Consider the following 18,901-nt stretch of genomic DNA (forward strand, 5'->3'; position numbering starts at 1 on the left):
CAGTAGGTATGTAAATCAGGTGTTAGATGAGTGGCACAAAGGCATTTAACCCCTTAAAAATAGCTGTTACTTATTCAAATCTGTGAAAATGGGCGATTTGCCCACTTTGATGCCAGTTCTGATGCCGATAAACCATTTGTGCCAGGCTGGAGTGACTTGGATTTCATGTGGGGCATCAGTCGGTATGTAAATCAGGTGTTGGATGAGTGGCACAAAGGCATTTAACCTCTTAAAAATAGCTGTTACTTATTCAAATCTGTGAAAATGGGTGATTTGCCCACTTTGATGCCAGTTCTGATGGCGATAACCCCTTTGTGCCAGGCTGGAGTGACTTGGATTTCATGTGGGGCATAAGTAGGTATGTAAATCAGGTGTTAGATGAGTGGCACAAAGGCATTTAACCCCTTCAAAATAGCTGTTACTTATTCAAATCTGTGAAAATGTTCGATTTGACCACATTGATGCCAGTTCTGATGCCCAGAACCCATTTGTGCCAGGCTGCAGAGACATGGATTTCATGTGGGGCATCAGTAGGTATGTAAATCAGGTGTTAGATCAGTGGCACAAAGGCATTTAACCCCTTAAAAATAGCTGTTACTTATTCAAATCTGTGAAAATGGGTGATTTGCGCACTTTGATGCCAGTTCTGATGCCGATAACCCATTTTTGCCAGGCTTGAGTGACTTGGATTTCATGTGGGGCATCAGTAGGTATGTAAATCAGGTGTTAGATCAGTGGCACAAAGGCATTTAACCTCTTAAAAATAGCTGTTACTTATTCAAATCTGTGAAAATGGGTGATTTGCCCACTTTGATGCCAGTTCTGATGCCGATAACCCCTTTGTGCCAGGCTGGAGTGACTTGGATTTCATGTGGGGCATCAGTAGGTATGTAAATCAGGTGTTAGATCAGTGGCACAAAGGCATTTAACCTCTTAAAAATAGCTGTTACTTATTCAAATCTGTGAAAATGGGCGATTTGCCCACTTTGATGCCAGTTCTGATGCCGATAACCCATTTGTGCCAGGCTGGAGAGACATGGAGACATGGATTTCATGTCGGGCATCAGTAGGTATGTAAATCAGGTGTTAGATCAGTGGCACAAAGGCATTTAACCTCTAAAAATAGCTGTTATTTATTCAAATCTGTGAAAATGGGCGATTTGCCCACTTTGATGCCAGTTCTGATGCCGATAACCCATTTGTGCCAGGCTGGAGAGACATGGATTTCATGTGGGGCATCAGTAGGTATGTAAATCAGGTGTTAGATGAGTGGCACAAAGGCATTTAACCCCTTAAAAATAGCTGTTACTTATTCAAATCTGTGAAAATGGGCGATTTTCCCACTTTGATGCCAGTTCTGATGCCGATAAACCGTTTGTGCCAGGCTGGAGTGACTTGGATTTCATGTGGGGCATCAGTAGGTATGTAAATCAGGTGTTGGATGAGTGGCACAAAGGCATTTAACCTCTTAAAAATAGCTGTTACTTATTCAAATCTGTGAAAATGGGTGATTTGCCCATTTTGATGCCAGTTCTGATGGCGATAACCCCTTTGTGCCAGGCTGGAGTGACTTGGATTTCATGTGGGGCATCAGTAGGTATGTAAATCAGGTGTTAGATCAGTGGCACAAAGGCATTTAACCCCTTAAAAATAGCTGTTACTTATTCAAATCTGTGAAAATGGGCGATTTGACCACTTTGATGCCAGTTCTGATGCCGATAACCCATTTGTGCCAGGCTGAAGTGACATGGATTTCATGTGCGGCATCAGTAGGTATGTAAATCAGGTGTTAGATGAGTGGCACAAAGGCATTTAACCCCTTCAAATAGCTGTTACTTATTCAAATCTGTGAAAATGGGTGATTTGACCACTTTGATGCCAGTTCTGATGCCGATAACCCATTTGTGCCAGGCTGAAGTGACTTGGATTTCATGTGGGGCATCAGTAGGTATGTAAATCAGGTGTTGGATAAGTGGCAAAAAGGCATTTAACCCCTTAAAAATAGCTGTTACTTATTCAAATCTGTGAAAATGGGTGATTTGCCCACTTTGATGCCAGTTCTGATGCCGATAACCCCTTTGTGCCAGGCTGGAGTGACTTGGATTTCATGTGGGGCATCAGTAGGTATGTAAATCAGGTGTTAGATCAGTGGCACAAAGGCATTTAACCCCTTAAAAGTAGCTGTTACTTATTCAAATCTGTGAAAATGGGCTATTTGCCCACTTTGATGCCAGTTCTGATGCCGATAACCCATTTGTGCCAGGCTGGAGAGACATGGATTTCATGTGGGGCATCAGTAGGTATGTAAATCAGGTGTTAGATCAGTGGCACAAAGGCATTTAACCCCTTAAAAATAGCTGTTACTTATTCAAATCTGTGAAAATGGGTGATTTGCCCACTTTGATGCCAGTTCTGATGCCGATAACCCATTTGTGCCAGGCTGGAGAGACATGGATTTCATGTGGGGCATCAGTAGGTATGTAAATCAGGTGTTGGATGAGTGGCACAAAGGCATTTAACCCCTTCAAAATAGCTGTTACTTATTCAAATCTGTGAAAATGGGTGATTTGCCCACATTGATGCCAGTTCTGATGTCGATAACCCATTTGTGCCAGGCTGGAGTGACTTGGATTTCATGTGGGGCATCAGTAGGTATGTAAATCAGGTGTTAGATGAGTGGCACAAAGGCATTTAACCCCTTCAAAATAGCTGTTACTTATTCAAATCTGTGAAAATGTTCGATTTGACCACATTGATGCCAGTTCTGATGCCCAGAACCCATTTGTGCCAGACTGCAGAGACATGGATTTCATGTGGGGCATCAGTAGGTATGTAAATCAGGTGTTGGATGAGTGGCACAAAGGCATTTAACCCCTTAAAAATAGCTGTTACTTATTCAAATCTGTGAAAATGGGCGATTTGCCCACTTTGATGCCAGTTCTTATGTCGATAACCCATTTATGCCAGGCTGGAGTGACTTGGATTTCATGTGGGGCATCAGTAGGTATGTAAATCAGGTGTTGGATGAGTGGCACAAAGGCATTTAACCCCTTAAAAATAGCTGTTACTTATTCAAATCTGTGAAAATGGGTGATTTGCCCACTTTGATGCCAGTTCTGATGCCGATAATCTCTTTCTGCCAGGCTGGAGAGACATGGATTTCATGTGGGGCATCAGTAGGTATGTAAATCAGGTGTTAGATCAGTGGCACAAAGGCATTTAACCCTTTCAAAATAGCTGTTACTTATTCAAATCTGTGAAAATGGGTGATTTGCCCACTTTGATGCCAGTTCTGATGCCGATAACCCATTTGTGCCAGGCTGGAGAGACATGGATGTCATGTGGGGCATCAGTAGGTATGTAAATCAGGTGTTGGATGAGTGGCACAAAGGCATTTAACCCCTTAAAAATAGCTGTTACTTATTCAAATCTGTGAAAATGGGCGATTTGCCCACTTTGATGCCAGTTCTGATGCCGATAACCCATTTGTGCCAGGCTGGAGAGACATGGATTTCATGTGGGGCATCAGTAGGTATGTAAATCAGGTGTTAGATCAGTGGCACAAAGGCATTTAACCCCTTAAAAATAGCTGTTACTTATTCAAATCTGTGAAAATGGGCGATTTGCCCACTTTGATGCCAGTTCTGATGTCGATAACCCGTTTATGCCAGGCTGGAGTGACTTGGATTTCATGTGGGGCATCAGTAGGTATGTAAATCAGGTGTTAAATCAGTGGCACAAAGGCATTTAACCCCTTAAAAATAGCTGTTACTTATTCAAATCTGTGAAAATGGGCGATTTGCCCACTTTGATGCCAGTTCTGATGCCGATAACCCATTTGTGCCAGGCTGGAGAGACATGGATTTCATGTGGGGCATCAGTAGGTATGTAAATCAGGTGTTAGTTCAGTGGCACAAAGGCATTTAACCTCTTAAAAATAGCTGTTACTTATTCAAATCTGTGAAAATGGGTGATTTGCCCACATTGATGCCAGTTCTGATGCCGATAACCCATTTGTGCCACGCTTGAGTGACTTGGTTTCATGTGGGGCATCAGTAGGTATGTAAATCAGGTGTTAGATCAGTGGCACAAAGGCATTTAACCCCTTAAAAATAGCTGTTACTTATTCAAATCTGTGAAAATGGGTGATTTGCCCACTTTGATGCCAGTTCTGATGCCGATATCCCATTTGTGCCAGGCTGGAGAGACATGGATTTCATGTGGGGCATCAGTAGGTATGTAAATCAGGTGTTGGATGAGTGGCACAAAGGCATTTAACCCCTTAAAAATAGCTGTTACTTATTCAAATCTGTGAAAATGGGTGATTTGCCCACATTGATGCCAGTTCTGATGTCGATAACCCATTTGTGCCAGGCTGGAGTGACTTGGATTTCATGTGGGGCATCAGTAGGTATGTAAATCAGGTGTTAGATCAGTGGCACAAAGGCATTTAACCCCTTAAAAATAGCTGTTACTTATTCAAATCTGTGAAAATGGGCGATTTGCCCACTTTGATGCCAGTTCTGATGTTGATAACCCATTTGTGCCAGGCTGGAGTGACATGGATTTCATGTGGGGCATCAGTAGGTATGTAAATCAGGTGTTAGATCAGTGGCACAAAGGCATTTAACCCCTTAAAAATAGCTGTTACTTATTCAAATCTGTGAAAATGGGCGATTTGCCCACTTTGATGCCAGTTCTGATGCCGATAACCCATTTGTGCCAGGCTGGAGAGACATGGTTTTCATGTGGGGCATCAGTAGGTATGTAAATCAGGTGTTAGTTCAGTGGCACAAAGGCATTTAACCTCTTAAAAATAGCTGTTACTTATTCAAATATGTGAAAATGGGTGATTTGCCCACATTGATGCCAGTTCTGATGCCGATAACCCATTTGTGCCAGGCTTGAGTGACTTGGATTTCATGTGGGGCATCAGTAGGTATGTAAATCAGGTGTTAGATCAGTGGCACAAAGGCATTTAACCCCTTAAAAATAGCTGTTACTTATTCAAATCTGTGAAAATGGGCGATTTGCCCACTTTGATGCCAGTTCTGATGTTGATATCCCGTTTGTGCCAGGCTGGAGTGACATGGATTTCATGTGGGGCATCAGTAGGTATGTAAATCAGGTGTTAGATGAGTGGCACAAAGGCATTTAACCCCTTAAAAATAGCTGTTACTTATTCAAATCTGTGAAAATGGGCGATTTGCCCACTTTGATGCCAGTTCTGATGTCGATAACCCGTTTGTGCCAGGCTGGAGAGACATGGATTTCATGTGGGGCATCAGTAGGTATGTAAATCAGGTGTTGGATGAGTGTCACAAAGGCATTTAACCTCTTAAAAATAGCTGTTACTTATTCAAATCTGTGAAAATGGGTGATTTGCCCACTTTGATGCCAGTTCTGATGCCGATAACCCCTTTGTGCCAGGCTGGAGTGACTTGGATTTCATGTGGGGCATCAGTAGGTATGTAAATCAGGTGTTAGATCAGTGGCACAAAGGCATTTAACCCCTTAAAAATAGCTGTTACTTATTCAAATCTGTGAAAATGGGCTATTTGCCCACTTTGATGCCAGTTCTGATGCCGATAACCCATTTGTGCCAGGCTGGAGAGACATGGATTTCATGTGGGGCATCAGTAGGTATGTAAATCAGGTGTTAGATCAGTGGCACAAAGGCATTTAACCCCTTCAAAATAGCTGTTACTTATTCAAATCTGTGAAAATGGGTGATTTGCCCACATTGATGCCAGTTCTGATGCCGATAACCCATTTGTGCCAGGCTGGAGTGACTTTAATTTCATGTGGGGCATCAGTAGGTATGTAAATCAGGTGTTAGATCAGTGGCACAAAGGCATTTAACCCCTTCAAAATAGCTGTTACTTATTCAAATCTGTGAAAATGGGTGATTTGCCCACATTGATGCCAGTTCTGATGTCGATAACCCATTTTTGCCAGGCTGGAGTGACTTGGATTTCATGTGGGGCATCAGTAGGTATGTAAATCAGGTGTTAGATCAGTGGCACAAAGGCATTTAACCCCTTAAAAATAGCTGTTACTTATTCAAATCTGTGAAAATGGGTGATTTGCCCACTTTGATGCCAGTTCTGATGCCGATAACCCATTTGTGCCAGGCTGGAGAGACATGGATTTCATGTGGGGCATCAGTAGGTATGTAAATCAGGTGTTGGATGAGTGGCACAAAGGCATTTAACCCCTTCAAAATAGCTGTTACTTATTCAAATCTGTGAAAATGGGTGATTTGCCCACATTGATGCCAGTTCTGATGTCGATAACCCATTTGTGCCAGGCTAGAGTGACTTGGATTTCATGTGGGGCATCAGTAGGTATGTAAATCAGGTGTTAGATGAGTGGCACAAAGGCATTTAACCCCTTCAAAATAGCTGTTACTTATTCAAATCTGTGAAAATGTTCGATTTGACCACATTGATGCCAGTTCTGATGCCCAGAACCCATTTGTGCCAGGCTGCAGAGACATGGATTTCATGTGGGGCATCAGTAGGTATGTAAATCAGGTGTTGGATGAGTGGCAAAAAGGCATTTAACCCCTTAAAAATAGCTGTTACTTATTCAAATCTGTGAAAATGGGCTATTTGCCCACTTTGATGCCAGTTCTGATGCCGATAACCCATTTGTGCCAGGCTGGAGAGACATGGATTTCATGTGGGGCATCAGTAGGTATGTAAATCAGGTGTTAGATCAATGGCACAAAGGCATTTAACCCCTTAAAAATAGCTGTTACTTATTCAAATCTGTGAAAATGGGTGATTTGCCCACTTTGATGCCAGTTCTGATGTCGATAACCCATTTGTGCCAGGCTGGAGTGACATGGATTTCATGTGGGGCATCAGTAGGTATGTAAATCAGGTGTTGGATGAGTGGCACAAATGCATTTAACCTCTTAAAAATAGCTGTTACTTATTCAAATCTGTGAAAATGGGAGATTTGCCCACTTTGATGCCAGTTCTGATGCCGATAACCCATTTGTGCCAGGCTGGAGTGACATGGATTTCATGTGGGGCATCAGTAGGTATGTAAATCAGGTGTTAGATCAATGGCACAAAGGCATTTAACCCCTTAAAAATAGCTGTTACTTATTCAAATCTGTGAAAATGGGTAATTTGCCCACTTTGATGCCAGTTCTGATGTCGATAACCCATTTGTGCCAGGCTGGAGTGACATGGATTTCATGTGGGGCATCAGTAGGTATGTAAATCAGGTGTTGGATGAGTGGCACAAATGCATTTAACCTCTTAAAAATAGCTGTTACTTATTCAAATCTGTGAAAATGGGAGATTTGCCCACTTTGATGCCAGTTCTGATGCCGATAACCCATTTGTGCCTGGCTGGAGAGACATGGATTTCATGTGGGGCATCAGTAGGTATGTAAATCAGGTGTTAGTTCAGTGGCACAAAGGCATTTAACCCCTTCAAAATAGCTGTTACTTATTCAAATCTGTGAAAATGGGTGATTTGCCCACTTTGATGCCAATTCTGATAACCCCTTCAATACCATACCTCACTGCCCACTTTGATGCCCATTTTTGTGCCAGCCTTCTATTTTTTTTATCTGTTTTTAAGTGTATTCACTAAAGGACATATGATTGGATATTATTATATACTTAGAATGTTTTATTTTTATTGAAAAACCTGAAAAAAGCAGAAAGTAAAAATTAGCCGAATAAGAAACCAACTTCAGCTTCGGTAGCGCCTGTTCCTTTATCCCATAGCGCCTGTTCCTTTATCCCATAGCGCCTGTTCCTTTATCCCATAGGGCCTGTTCCTTTATCCCATAGGGCCTGTTCCTTTATCCCATAGCGCCTGTTCCTTTATCCCATAGCGCCTGTTCCTTTATCCCATAGGGCCTGTTCCTTTATCCCATAGGGCCTGTTCCTTTATCCCATAGCGCCTGTTCCTTTATCCCATAGCGCCTGTTCCTTTATCCCATAGGGCCTGTTCCTTTATCCCATAGGGCCTGTTCCTTTATCCCATAGCGCCTGTTCCTTTATCCCATAGGGCCTGCTCCTTTTTTCCTCAGACTATCCCCTGTTCCTCCTCAGTCGCTGCTCCTTCTCTCCTCGGACCCTGCTCCTCTCCGCGCAGCTCCAGTCTCCATGGTAACAGAGCTCTGCATCGTTCTATCACTGTATGTCATGTGACAGTCCTCACCTCAAGGGATTGGTGGAGAATAGAACGTGTGTTAGTTGGAACGGAATTTCTGTGTCTTTTCTTCTGGCCGGGAGAATATCTAGGAGCACCAGGGCGTAGCGGAGCTCCATTCCCATTGGTTGGGTGCGGGCGGAAGCGGCGGCTTCTTCTTGTGTGGTGATTCCCGTGTTGGAAGCTGAAGCACGATGGCGACTAATTCGTGGGCGCTGGCGGTGGACGAGCAGGAGGCGGCGGCTGATTCGGTGAGAGACAGGGGGTCTTTGTTATGTCCCATCTAACCCCAGTCTCCAGCATCACACCCGGGGACTCCACAGTGTTCACCCGGAGCCACGTGTGTGATCAGCTGGAGCCGCAGCACGGGATCCCCGCAATGTCTGAGAAAGGCCCCGCCAGTCCGGTCCCCCAGACCCCACAATGACTCCTGGAGACCCCACTACATAACGAAGATGGCAGATATCTCTGTTCACATATACAGCAACAGTCCATAAAAATAAGTTTGTGCGCCAGCAGAATAGTGAGCGCAGCTCTGGGGTATAATACAGGATGTAACTCAGGATAAGTACAGGATCAGTAATGTATGTACACAGTGACTGCACCAGCAGCATAGTGAGTGCAGCTCTGGGGTATAATACAGGATGTAACGCAGGATCAGTAATGTAATGTATGTACACAGTGACTGCACCAGCAGAATAGGGAGTGCAGCTCTGGTGTATAATACAGGAGGTAACTCAGGATCAGTAATGTGATGTATGTACACAGTGACTGCACCAGCAGAATAGGGAGTGCAGCTCTGGTGTATAATACAGGAGGTAACTCAGGATCAGTAATGTATGTACATAGTGACTGCACCAGCAGAATAGTGAGCGCAGCTCTGGGGTATAATACAGGATGTAACTCAGGATAAGTACAGGATCAGTAATGTATGTACACAGTGACTGCACCAGCAGAATAGTGAGTGCAGCTCTGGGGTATAATACAGGATGTAACTCAGGATAAGTACAGGATCAGTAATGTATGTACACAGTGACTGCACCAGCAGAATAGTGAGCGCAGCTCTGGGGTATAATACAGGATGTAACTCAGGATAAGTACAGGATCAGTAATGTATGTACACAGTGACTGCACCATCAGAATAGGGAGTGCAGCTCTGGGGTATAATACAGGATGTAACTCAGGATAAGTACAGGATCAGTAATGTATGTACACAGTGACTGCACCAGCAGAATAGGGAGTGCAGCTCAGGGGTATAATACAGGATGTAACTCAGGATAAGTACAGGATCAGTAATGTATGTACACAGTGACTGCACCAGCAGAATAGGGAGTGCAGCTCTGGGGTATAATACAGGATGTAACTCAGGATCAGTAATGTATGTACATAGTGACTGCACCAGCAGAATAGTGAGTGCAGCTCTGGGGTATAATACAGGATGTAACTCAGGATCGGTAATGTATGTACATAGTGACTGCACCAGCAGAATAGTGAGTGCAGCTCTGGAGTATAATACAGGATGTAACTCAGGATCAGTAATGTAATGCATGTACACAGTGACTGCACCAGCAGAATAGTGAGTGCAGCTCTGGAGTATAATACAGGATGTAACTCAGGATCGGTAATGTATGTACACAGTGACTGCACCAGCACAATAGTGAGTGCAGCTCTGGGGTATAATACAGGATGTAACTCAGGATCAGTAATGTATGTACACAGTGACTGCACCAGCAGAATAGTGAGTGCAGCTCTGGAGTAGGGTCATTGCATGGTAACTTACGTTACAACACAGTAACCTACGTTACAATAAGTTTACTTCTCATGTGAAGTAATGGTTTTGTAACTTAATTTATCATCAGCTTTGTAATGTAAGTTACTACATTGTGTTGTAACGTAAGTTACCAAGTAATAACACTATTTTGTATTTAATTTGTATTCTTGAAAAATCAAACTGTGTTGAAATCTATTGAGAATAGTTTAATGTACAATATACATTCACTAATTTTTGTGCCTGCCTTCAAAGAACAGTCTGTAGCCATTATTAACTCAGTTTTTGGCTTGTTACTGTAACATAAGTTACCATGGAATGACCCAGTATAATACAGTATGTAACTCAGGATAGGTAATGTATTTACAGAGTGACTGCTCCACAGAATAGTGAGTGCAGCTCTGGGGTATAATACAGGATGTAACTCAGGATCAGTAATGTATGTACACAGGGACTGCACCAGAAGAATAGTGAGTGCAGCTATGGAGTATAATACAGGATGCAATCGGGATTAGTAAAATATCCAGTTTCCAGGCGTTCCTTTACCTTTCTTTATATTTCTCTTTAATCCGCCCTGTTTTCCTTTGTTTCTCTGTCTATAAACCTCTCCTCACATAGAAGCTGGTGGAACCGATGCCTATAACTGGCTGATGGGAGGAACATGGGGTTGGATCAAAAGAAAATAATTCCATGAATGTACAGAAATTCTCGATCCTTCCGCAATGAATAGGAGCCTTCATGTCTCCCTTGTGGCTCGGGTCCTGTGTTGCTCGCCCCTCACAGACCTTTGTCTGTATTTAGGGCTGTGATGTTTGTTCTGGGCCTCCAGTGTGAGTGATGAATCTTATTTCACTTGTATGAGGATTTTTGGAAGTGATGGAACTTTCTTTTGCTCTTTTTAGTTCTTTCCTCATAATCTCTGCTTGTTGACTGTTAATAGAACAATTCTTTACATCAGGAGGATGAGACGTCTGTACAATTGTATTATTACCCCTGACTGCTGAGGATTTGTCACATTGTAGTAGTCTTATCAGCCTCAATTTAAAGGGAATCTGTCACCCCATATTAGCCCTATCAGCTGCAGGCACTGCCATCAGGGGTTTATCTACAGCATTCCCCCCCCCCCCCCCCCGATGAAACCTGAAAGATAAGAAAAAAGAGTTAAGCCCCCGTCACACTTAGCGACGCACCAGCGATCCCGACAACGATATGACCTGGTCAGGATCGCTAGTGTGTCGCTACATGATCGCTGGTGAGCTGCCAAACAGGCAGATCTCACCAGCGATCAGGACCAGCGACACGCGGGTAACAAGCGCGCGCGTCGCTTAGCTTAGATCTCTCTGACCTTTCCCAGCGCCTGCGCACTGCAGTACTTTGCTCTACCCTCAACAGGGCAGATAAAGTACGTGTGCGCAGGAGCCGAGGGAGAAGCAAGGAGGAGGACGTCATCGTATGAAGATGGGAGGACCCGGACCGCGACACCCACCGCCTCCTCCCCCTGGTGAGTATAATCTAACGTGTTTTTCTTTCATGTTTCATCGGGGGCTTATCTACAGCGTTAACGAATGCTGTAGATAAGCCCCTGATGGTGGTTCCGGCAGCTGATAGGGGAAAAATGGGGTGACAGATTCCCTTTAATTGTGTAGCCATTCTTCCCTGCAAACAATTGTGCATTGATGATACATTGTAACAAATCACAGCTGTATGTGCAGGACCGGATCTGAATCTCCTAAATCGCTGACCGCAAGCAGAGGCTGTGAAATGTCCAGAAATGACCTGACCATTCTTCAGGTGTTTTCTGCACTGAAGAGGCCACAAACTTAAAAAAAAAAAAAAGTTGATGGTTTCCTGAAAAGAGAGACGGATACAGCCTGGCTGCCTTTGTAGTTTGGACGGCCAATGCACAGACTGCGGCTCCTGGATCATATTCCTCGCCAATCGTTACACTGATGCCTCTACCTTGTGCCAGTCCTTACACTGGCTACCCATCCACTCCAGAATCCAGTACAAACTTATTACCCTCACCCACAAAGCCCTCCGTGGCTCAGCACCAACCTACATCTCCTCCCTCGTTTCAGTCTACCACCCTACCCGTGCCCTCCGTTCTGCTGATGACCTGAGGTTAGCATCCTCAATATTCAGAACCTCCCACTCCCGTCTCCAAGACTATACACGTGCTGCGCCAATTCTTTGGAATGCTCTTCCCAGGTCAATACGATTAGTCCCCAATCCCTACAATTTTAAGCGTGCTCTGAAAATGCATTTATTCAGATTGGCCTACCGCCTCAACGCATTAACCTAACTATCCCTGTGTGGCACAGTCAAAAGTTTAACCATAACCAGGTTCCCCGCATCATGTTCCCACATGCTTTATGCATCCATTAGCCCTCTGTGTCTGTACTGTTACACACTTAACATTATGGCTGGTCCATACAATCAGGGCAACTGTTACCACCCACCTTTCGTGTCTCCCCTTTTTCCTCATAGACTGTAAGCTTGCAAGCAGGGCCCTCATTCCTCTTGGTATCTGTTATGATCTATGTGGTTATTGTTATGCTGTAATGTCTATTGTCTGTACAAGTCCCCTCTAAAATGTAAAGTGCTGCGGAATATGTCGGCGCTATGGAAATAAAATGTATTATTTATTATTCTTATGCAGCTGTGACGCTCGGCCCAGGAGAGCGGCCAGTCCATGTGTCAGACGTCCGTTCTCGTACTGATTATCGCGTGCGTCTGAATGACCCTTTACAGCACCATGTGTGTTATAGCAGCTGCCTGAAGGAGATATATTTAAGGCTTAACTCTTTAATGACCATGTTAAAGAAAAGTGGCTGGCAGTTATGGTTTCATTTTCATCATGTGCAGAATACTCTTCATTAGCTGGCGCCCCCCTTTATCTGTATTTGAGGATTTCACAGACGGCTGCCGCTTCTCTGGGCCACACGTAATCCTGTTTTGAAGGGTTGGAGCTGTTTTGTCTGTGTCCCAGCGGTGGATGGTGTGAGCCGGGTCTTCCTACTTTTCACTCGTGTTTTGTTCTGACCGTTCTTTCTCTTCTTCCTCAGTTGAATAAGCTGCAGCTGAAAGATGAGAAAGTCCAAGCGCCTCAACCTGAAAATAATGGTGAGTACGAGCCCTTCCGCTGTGACCTGTCTCGCTTATTCCCATCGTTGTGGATCTATAGCTTCTGTCATACTGGAGGTTATGGAAAGACATTTGGGGAGGGGGGGTTATTGCATCTCATCTTGATTGCATAGGTGCACCCGGAGCAGATACACCAACAACCATTTATCACATGGTGGGTTAAGTTCCCACCTTGACTCTTCTATTGTCGCACCATGTGAGTATTGGATTTAGTAGATGGGAACAAAACCATATCTTTGAATCTGCTGACTGATTAATGGTTGCATCTCATATATATATATATATATATATATATATATATATATATATATATATATAAACAACGACAAAGCAAAGTCCAGCAATAACGTGAGCAATCCAGGATGCTGTTAAAAAAAAAATTCTTTTTATTCATAAATCCATTAAAATGCAATGGTCCAAGCAGTTCAAAACAGCAATAATGCAGGAAAGTTGTGCAGATAGGACGACTATCTGCACGACTTTCCTGCATTATTGCTGTTTTGAACTGCTTGGACCATTGCATTTTAATGGATTTATGAATAAAAAGAAAAAAATTTTTAACAGCATCCTGGATTGCTCACGTTATTGCTGGACTTTGCTTTGTCGTTGTTCACATTTGTATGGATGGACTCCTACATCCAGATCCGGGCACAACGGAGTTAACCAGGTCAGCTGAGGTTCCAGGTGGTTCACAGGAGTGAGCTGGTCTACATTGTTGGATATATATATATATATATATATATTATACATACATACAATAGTAGAATAGTGATTTGGGATTGAAACAAGACGTGACTTTTCTCTGGTCTGACTCTGCGGAGTCTCTGACGCTGCGGAGGGGCTGTGCCTGGGAAGTGACGTGCTGGTGTTGCGCGGCTGAACTGTGCGGTACTGAGATATTTTGTTGATCTGACGACACTGAACAGAGGAAGCGCCAGGTGCTGACATCTGCTCCCCTCTTATTACTACAGGCACTGCTCCAGTAGACAACGATGAAGCAGAGAAGACGAACAACTCAGCAGAGAAAACAGAGGATGATGAGAAAGGTGAGCGACCGGGCGACCAACCGGGTCCTTGGCCATTAGCAGGGGTCATTACAATGGGGATGAATTAGAGGGGATCTCTCAGCTGGCAGGTTATTGCTCTCACACCTGAAACCAGCATGACACAGCCCCTGATTTCAGCTATGTGTTACAGTGATGCTTATTGCATTTTTGATGAAATCACTGTTGCTGCAGATCTAGTAGTGCTCTGAATGCTGAGCTCTGTATAATCCTTCCCCCACCACTGATTGACAGCTTCATGCTGCTCTCAGATGGGGGAGCAGCAACCTGGTGACACATTCTCTTCAAAATGCAAAGTATAATGCAATATGCAGACGGTTATTACACAATAACCAACCTGTAACAATTCGGCACTTCAGGTATGACGATGTGTTCGTGCTGCGCTCCCCAACCCCCGCACCATCCCTCCTCTCTGCATTCCTACTACGACCAGTCCTGGAGTGGTGCTAAGTGCGTCCCCTACTCTGCTGGGGTCATGTTGACCCTCTCAGCTTACAGTGTTTGCGTCACCTCCCAGATCTGCTTTTTATTCTCTACTAAGTCTTCGCTTGATCCTGCCGGCTGTGCCCCCATACACTGTCCCCTGTTGCTGGCAGTGGCCTCAGTGGGCTAGGGGCTCTGTCCGGAGAGCCCATTGCCAGTCATCATTTGTTACCATTTTACACACGTTTTTTAAAGGAGAAAACTTCCAGACAGGCGCCACCCGTCCAGTTTTCTGACTCTTATGCTCCACTCTCTCAGTGCTCTTTCTCCTTAGATTGTGGCTGCAGTATTTTATGCTGGGGGGTGAAATTCTGTGTAATCGTCAATCCTCTTAAAAATTCCCATCTAATTGATAAAATGGGTGGATTACTCTAGATGTCCATATTGATTATAATACTAGGTGTAAAGCACTCTACCAGGGTTGATGACTTCCTGAGATCCTCACCATGAAAGCCTTCAACATTGCTCCGTGCGCTGCAAGATCACCTCCTGGTTCTAGCTACTTGTATTGGAGATGGAGGGCCTGGAAGAGGCCGCAGAAAAGGCTCATGGAAACCTTATTGACAATGAGAAAATTCAGTGCTCGTCTTGCACAACAGATAAAGGATGTACAGGAAGATATCTCTACAGTACGGGGGAGATGAGAAAATTATGGGAGAAAACAAAGGAGAATGAGAGCAGCAGTGGTACAAATGGACCAAACTGAGGTTATGGAAAATGAGCAGTGCTCCCCACCAGAGGCCGCTCATCCTGTACCCTTCCCCTCCACCTGGGGCCGCTCCTCCGGATCCTCTACCCTTCCCCCTCCTTTGGGCCTGAGGCCACTCCTTCTGAACCCCCGCCCCTTCCTCCCTGCCTGGTGCCGCACCTCCTGACCTGGGTCTGCTACCCCTTCTGAACTCCTTCCTCGATGCCTAGGTCTCCTGAACCCACTCCTTTGCCTGGGTCTGCTGCCTCTTCTGAACCCCCTTCCCTTCCTTCCTGCCTGGGTCTGTTGCCCCTCCTGAACCCCCTTCCCTTCCTCCCTGCCTGGGTCTGTTGCCCCTCCTGACGCCCCATCCCTTCCTCCCTGCCTGGGTCTGCTTTCCCTCAAGCCCCTCTTTGTATAAAAAATAATCTTATCCTCCCTTCTGTGACTCCATTTTGGATAGCTTTTTCCATTTATAGACTTGCTGCTCAATAGCTTGAGATACAACAGCGGGGAGTAGTGAAAGTAAAATATTTGAACCCAGAAACAGAAGGGAGTTTATGCCGTTCTTCAGGGGTTCTTGGTTGTGTGTAATTTTAAGAGACGATGAAGCCCCCGTAATAGATTGAGATGGATAGAAATGAGACCCTGGGAAGACTGTTAATGGCTTCACCCCAGTGACCGTAGGAGGCCTGTGGGATGTGAAGGGTCTTCTTAGAAGCTGGACCGTCTGGGACACAACTTTCTGGAATCGCTCCGGTATCGCTCATATTTTAGGAGCGGAGACTGCACTGCGGGGAGGAAACTAAATGCAGCTTGCAACGTCCCACCACGTGCCGTATGGCGAGTGCAGCATCTACCTCTGTGGATATGACACTGTTATGGAATGGGTCTTGGGAGGTGGGGGGGGGATGGAGAGCAGAGACGACTCTCATCCGGCTCGTGGCGTGTTGGTGGGAATTCGGGGAGGGTGTTCTGTCCTCACTAAATGAGGCAGACTCAATAAGGAGACTGTGATTGAGTCTGTGCTTTTATTGAACGTGATAGTATATTGACACGGTGAAACTGGAAACAATCATAATGCATACATGATACAGCAGAAATACATATATTACACACGTTATACATTGTGCGTGAAGGTTTACAAACTAGTAGCTGATCCAGGAGTAGGATTGACTAAGCTAGGCTAACATTAGAGCAGAAATTACCTATAGAAAACATAAATACATACCGGCAATGCAATCGCAAGGGGAATGTAATGGAGGTGCTTCATCTTGGATGAAGGAAAGTGGAGGGAAATGGAGGCAGAGCTACCATAATGCATTGCAAGAAGGGTAGGAGTATCAGACGCAAGAAATAGAGAATAGGACCATAAACATGACTCTGGCTGCTAGAGGGAGCCAAAACACTACAGATAAAGATTATGAATATGCACGTTTCCTATATTCTTACTAAAGAATCACTGCAACATTATGAAAGCAAATAATCAGTGATAACATATTAGATGTCGGAGATAGAACACTCCCCGTCTGGCATCAACGGATTTCACTATCCCTTTCTTCTGAAGGCAACAGTAGGACCAATTCAGATACTGGTCTGAAAAACGTCTTTGGATCATTCCCTTTGGTCATCCTTAGTTCAACTTTGCGGACGTTGCCGTCCTTGTTCAGGAATATTGCGGTAACTAGACCAAGTGGCCACTGGTTACGGTGTACTTGGCAGTCTTTCACAAGAACGAGGTCACCTATGCTCAGATTAGGCCTAGTAGATTGCCACTTCATCTGTGGCTGTAGGGTAGACAAATATTGTTTACACCAACTGTCCCAGAAAGTATTTGCAAGACTTTGTACCTGTCTCCATTGGCGCTTGTAGAGGTCCTTAGCGTTGAATTCTCCTGGAGGGGCACTGGACAGTCCCGTTTTCTGGGTAAGGAGAGTAGATGGGGTCAATAACGAGGGCTCCTCAGGGTCGTTAGGGACTGGAACCAAGGGCCTTGCACTGATTATAGCTGCGGCTTCTACCATGAAGGTGATTAGGCTTTTGTGGGTAAGCCTCCCTGCTCCTGCTTGAAGAAGAGTGGAGTCAAGAATTCTCCGTACTAGACCAATCATTCGTTCCCAAGATCCTCCCATATGTGAAGTGAGGCGGGTTGAATGACAATATGCAACGTTGGTCACTGAGGAACCTTTCGAGAGTCTTATAGTCTAGATTTGAAGGTATTCCTCATTCTTTTGCTGCACCAACGAAGTTAGTACCTCGGTCTGAACGTATATGCTTCATAGGACCGCGGATTTCAATAAAACGTCTTAAAGGGAATCTGTCACCCTTTTTTTTGTTTGCACTGCCGGCATTGATATCAGGGGCTTATCTACAGAATTCTGTAATGTTGTAGATAAGCCCCCGATGTAACATGAAAGATAAGAAAAAAAAGTTAGATTATAATCACCGGAGGGGACGGTCCGGTCTGATGGGTGTCGCGGTCTGGTCCGGCGCCTCCCATCTTCATAAGATGCCGTCCTCTTCTTCCCTTCCTGTACTGGCACCGGTGCAGGTGCACTGCTCTGCCATGTTGAGGGCAGAGCATTATACTGCAGTGCGCAGGCGCCAGACCTCTCACGACGCCTGTGCAGTGCAGGACTCTGCTCTGCCACTACAGGAAGGGAACAAGAGGACAGCATCGTATGAAGATAGGAGGTGCCGTACCGGACCGCCCCTCCGGTGAGTATAATCTAACGTGTTTTTCTTATCTTTCAGGTTACATCGGGGGCTTATCTACAGCATTACAGAATGCTGTAGATAAGCCCCTGCTGTCAATGCCGGCAGCTGATAGTCAAAAAAAAGGGTGACAGATTCCCTTTAAAGCACTGATGAAGGTTTACGTGTCTAGGGACTCGATGATCTCTATGTGGACGGCTCTGATTGACATAAAGATGAACATGACTGCCCAACGTTTACTATTGGCTTGGCCGCCTCTCTTATGTTGTGTAACAACTGACCAAGGCCCAAGCACATCGAGACCAATGCTGGTAAAAGGAGGGTCTGGGCTGAGTCTGTCTGCTGGTAGGTCAGCCATCTTTTGGGTTTGAGTCGAACCATGAAGCTTATGACAGGTAATGCATTTGAATATGACACTACTGATGAGTTTCTTTGCACAGACAATCCACAGGCCCGTAGTTCTGATGGCTCCTTGTGTAAATAGTCTTCCTTGGTGATTGACCCACTTGTGGTAGTGTTGTACAATTAAGCAGGCAACATGACATTTTCCGGGGAGTATAAGATGAAATTTCTTCACAAACTCCATTTTAGCTTCTTTGAGCCGGCTTCCTACTCTCAGCAGGCCGTTGTTGTCGATGAATGGGTCGAGTTTTCTCAATACGCTGCTTGCCGGTATTGGAGCTTTGTTAACAGGACATTGGATTTCTGCAAAGTAGGTTTCTCTTTGAACAGTGAGGATGATGTGGGTTCTAAAGAATTCAAGGTAACCTAGGTATTTCTACAAAGATGCCAACCTTTACATTTTTCTGTGTCACGAGTTCTGGTGGTCCTGAACAAGCGAGCTATATGGGTCAGACA

General features: G+C 44.7%; 1 protein-coding gene across 1 annotated transcript in view; it reads left to right on the plus strand.

Annotated features, from left to right (window-relative positions):
• Positions 1 to 8,245: 8,245 nt before the first annotated feature.
• Positions 8,246 to 18,901, plus strand: part of LOC141085168 (ATP-dependent RNA helicase DDX19B) — a 59,054-nt gene continuing 48,398 nt past the window's right edge. The window contains exons 1-3 of the mRNA XM_073570365.1: positions 8,246 to 8,432; positions 13,015 to 13,072; positions 14,065 to 14,139. Of these exons, the coding sequence (XP_073426466.1) occupies positions 8,376 to 8,432; positions 13,015 to 13,072; positions 14,065 to 14,139 (190 nt within the window). The 5' untranslated portion in view covers positions 8,246 to 8,375. The remainder of the gene's footprint in view (positions 8,433 to 13,014; positions 13,073 to 14,064; positions 14,140 to 18,901) is intronic.

This window comes from Dendrobates tinctorius, unplaced genomic scaffold, assembly GCF_039654945.1.
Source record: "Dendrobates tinctorius isolate UK_male_01 unplaced genomic scaffold, ASM3965494v1 ptg000028l, whole genome shotgun sequence".
Classification (NCBI taxonomy): domain Eukaryota; kingdom Metazoa; phylum Chordata; class Amphibia; order Anura; family Dendrobatidae; genus Dendrobates; species Dendrobates tinctorius.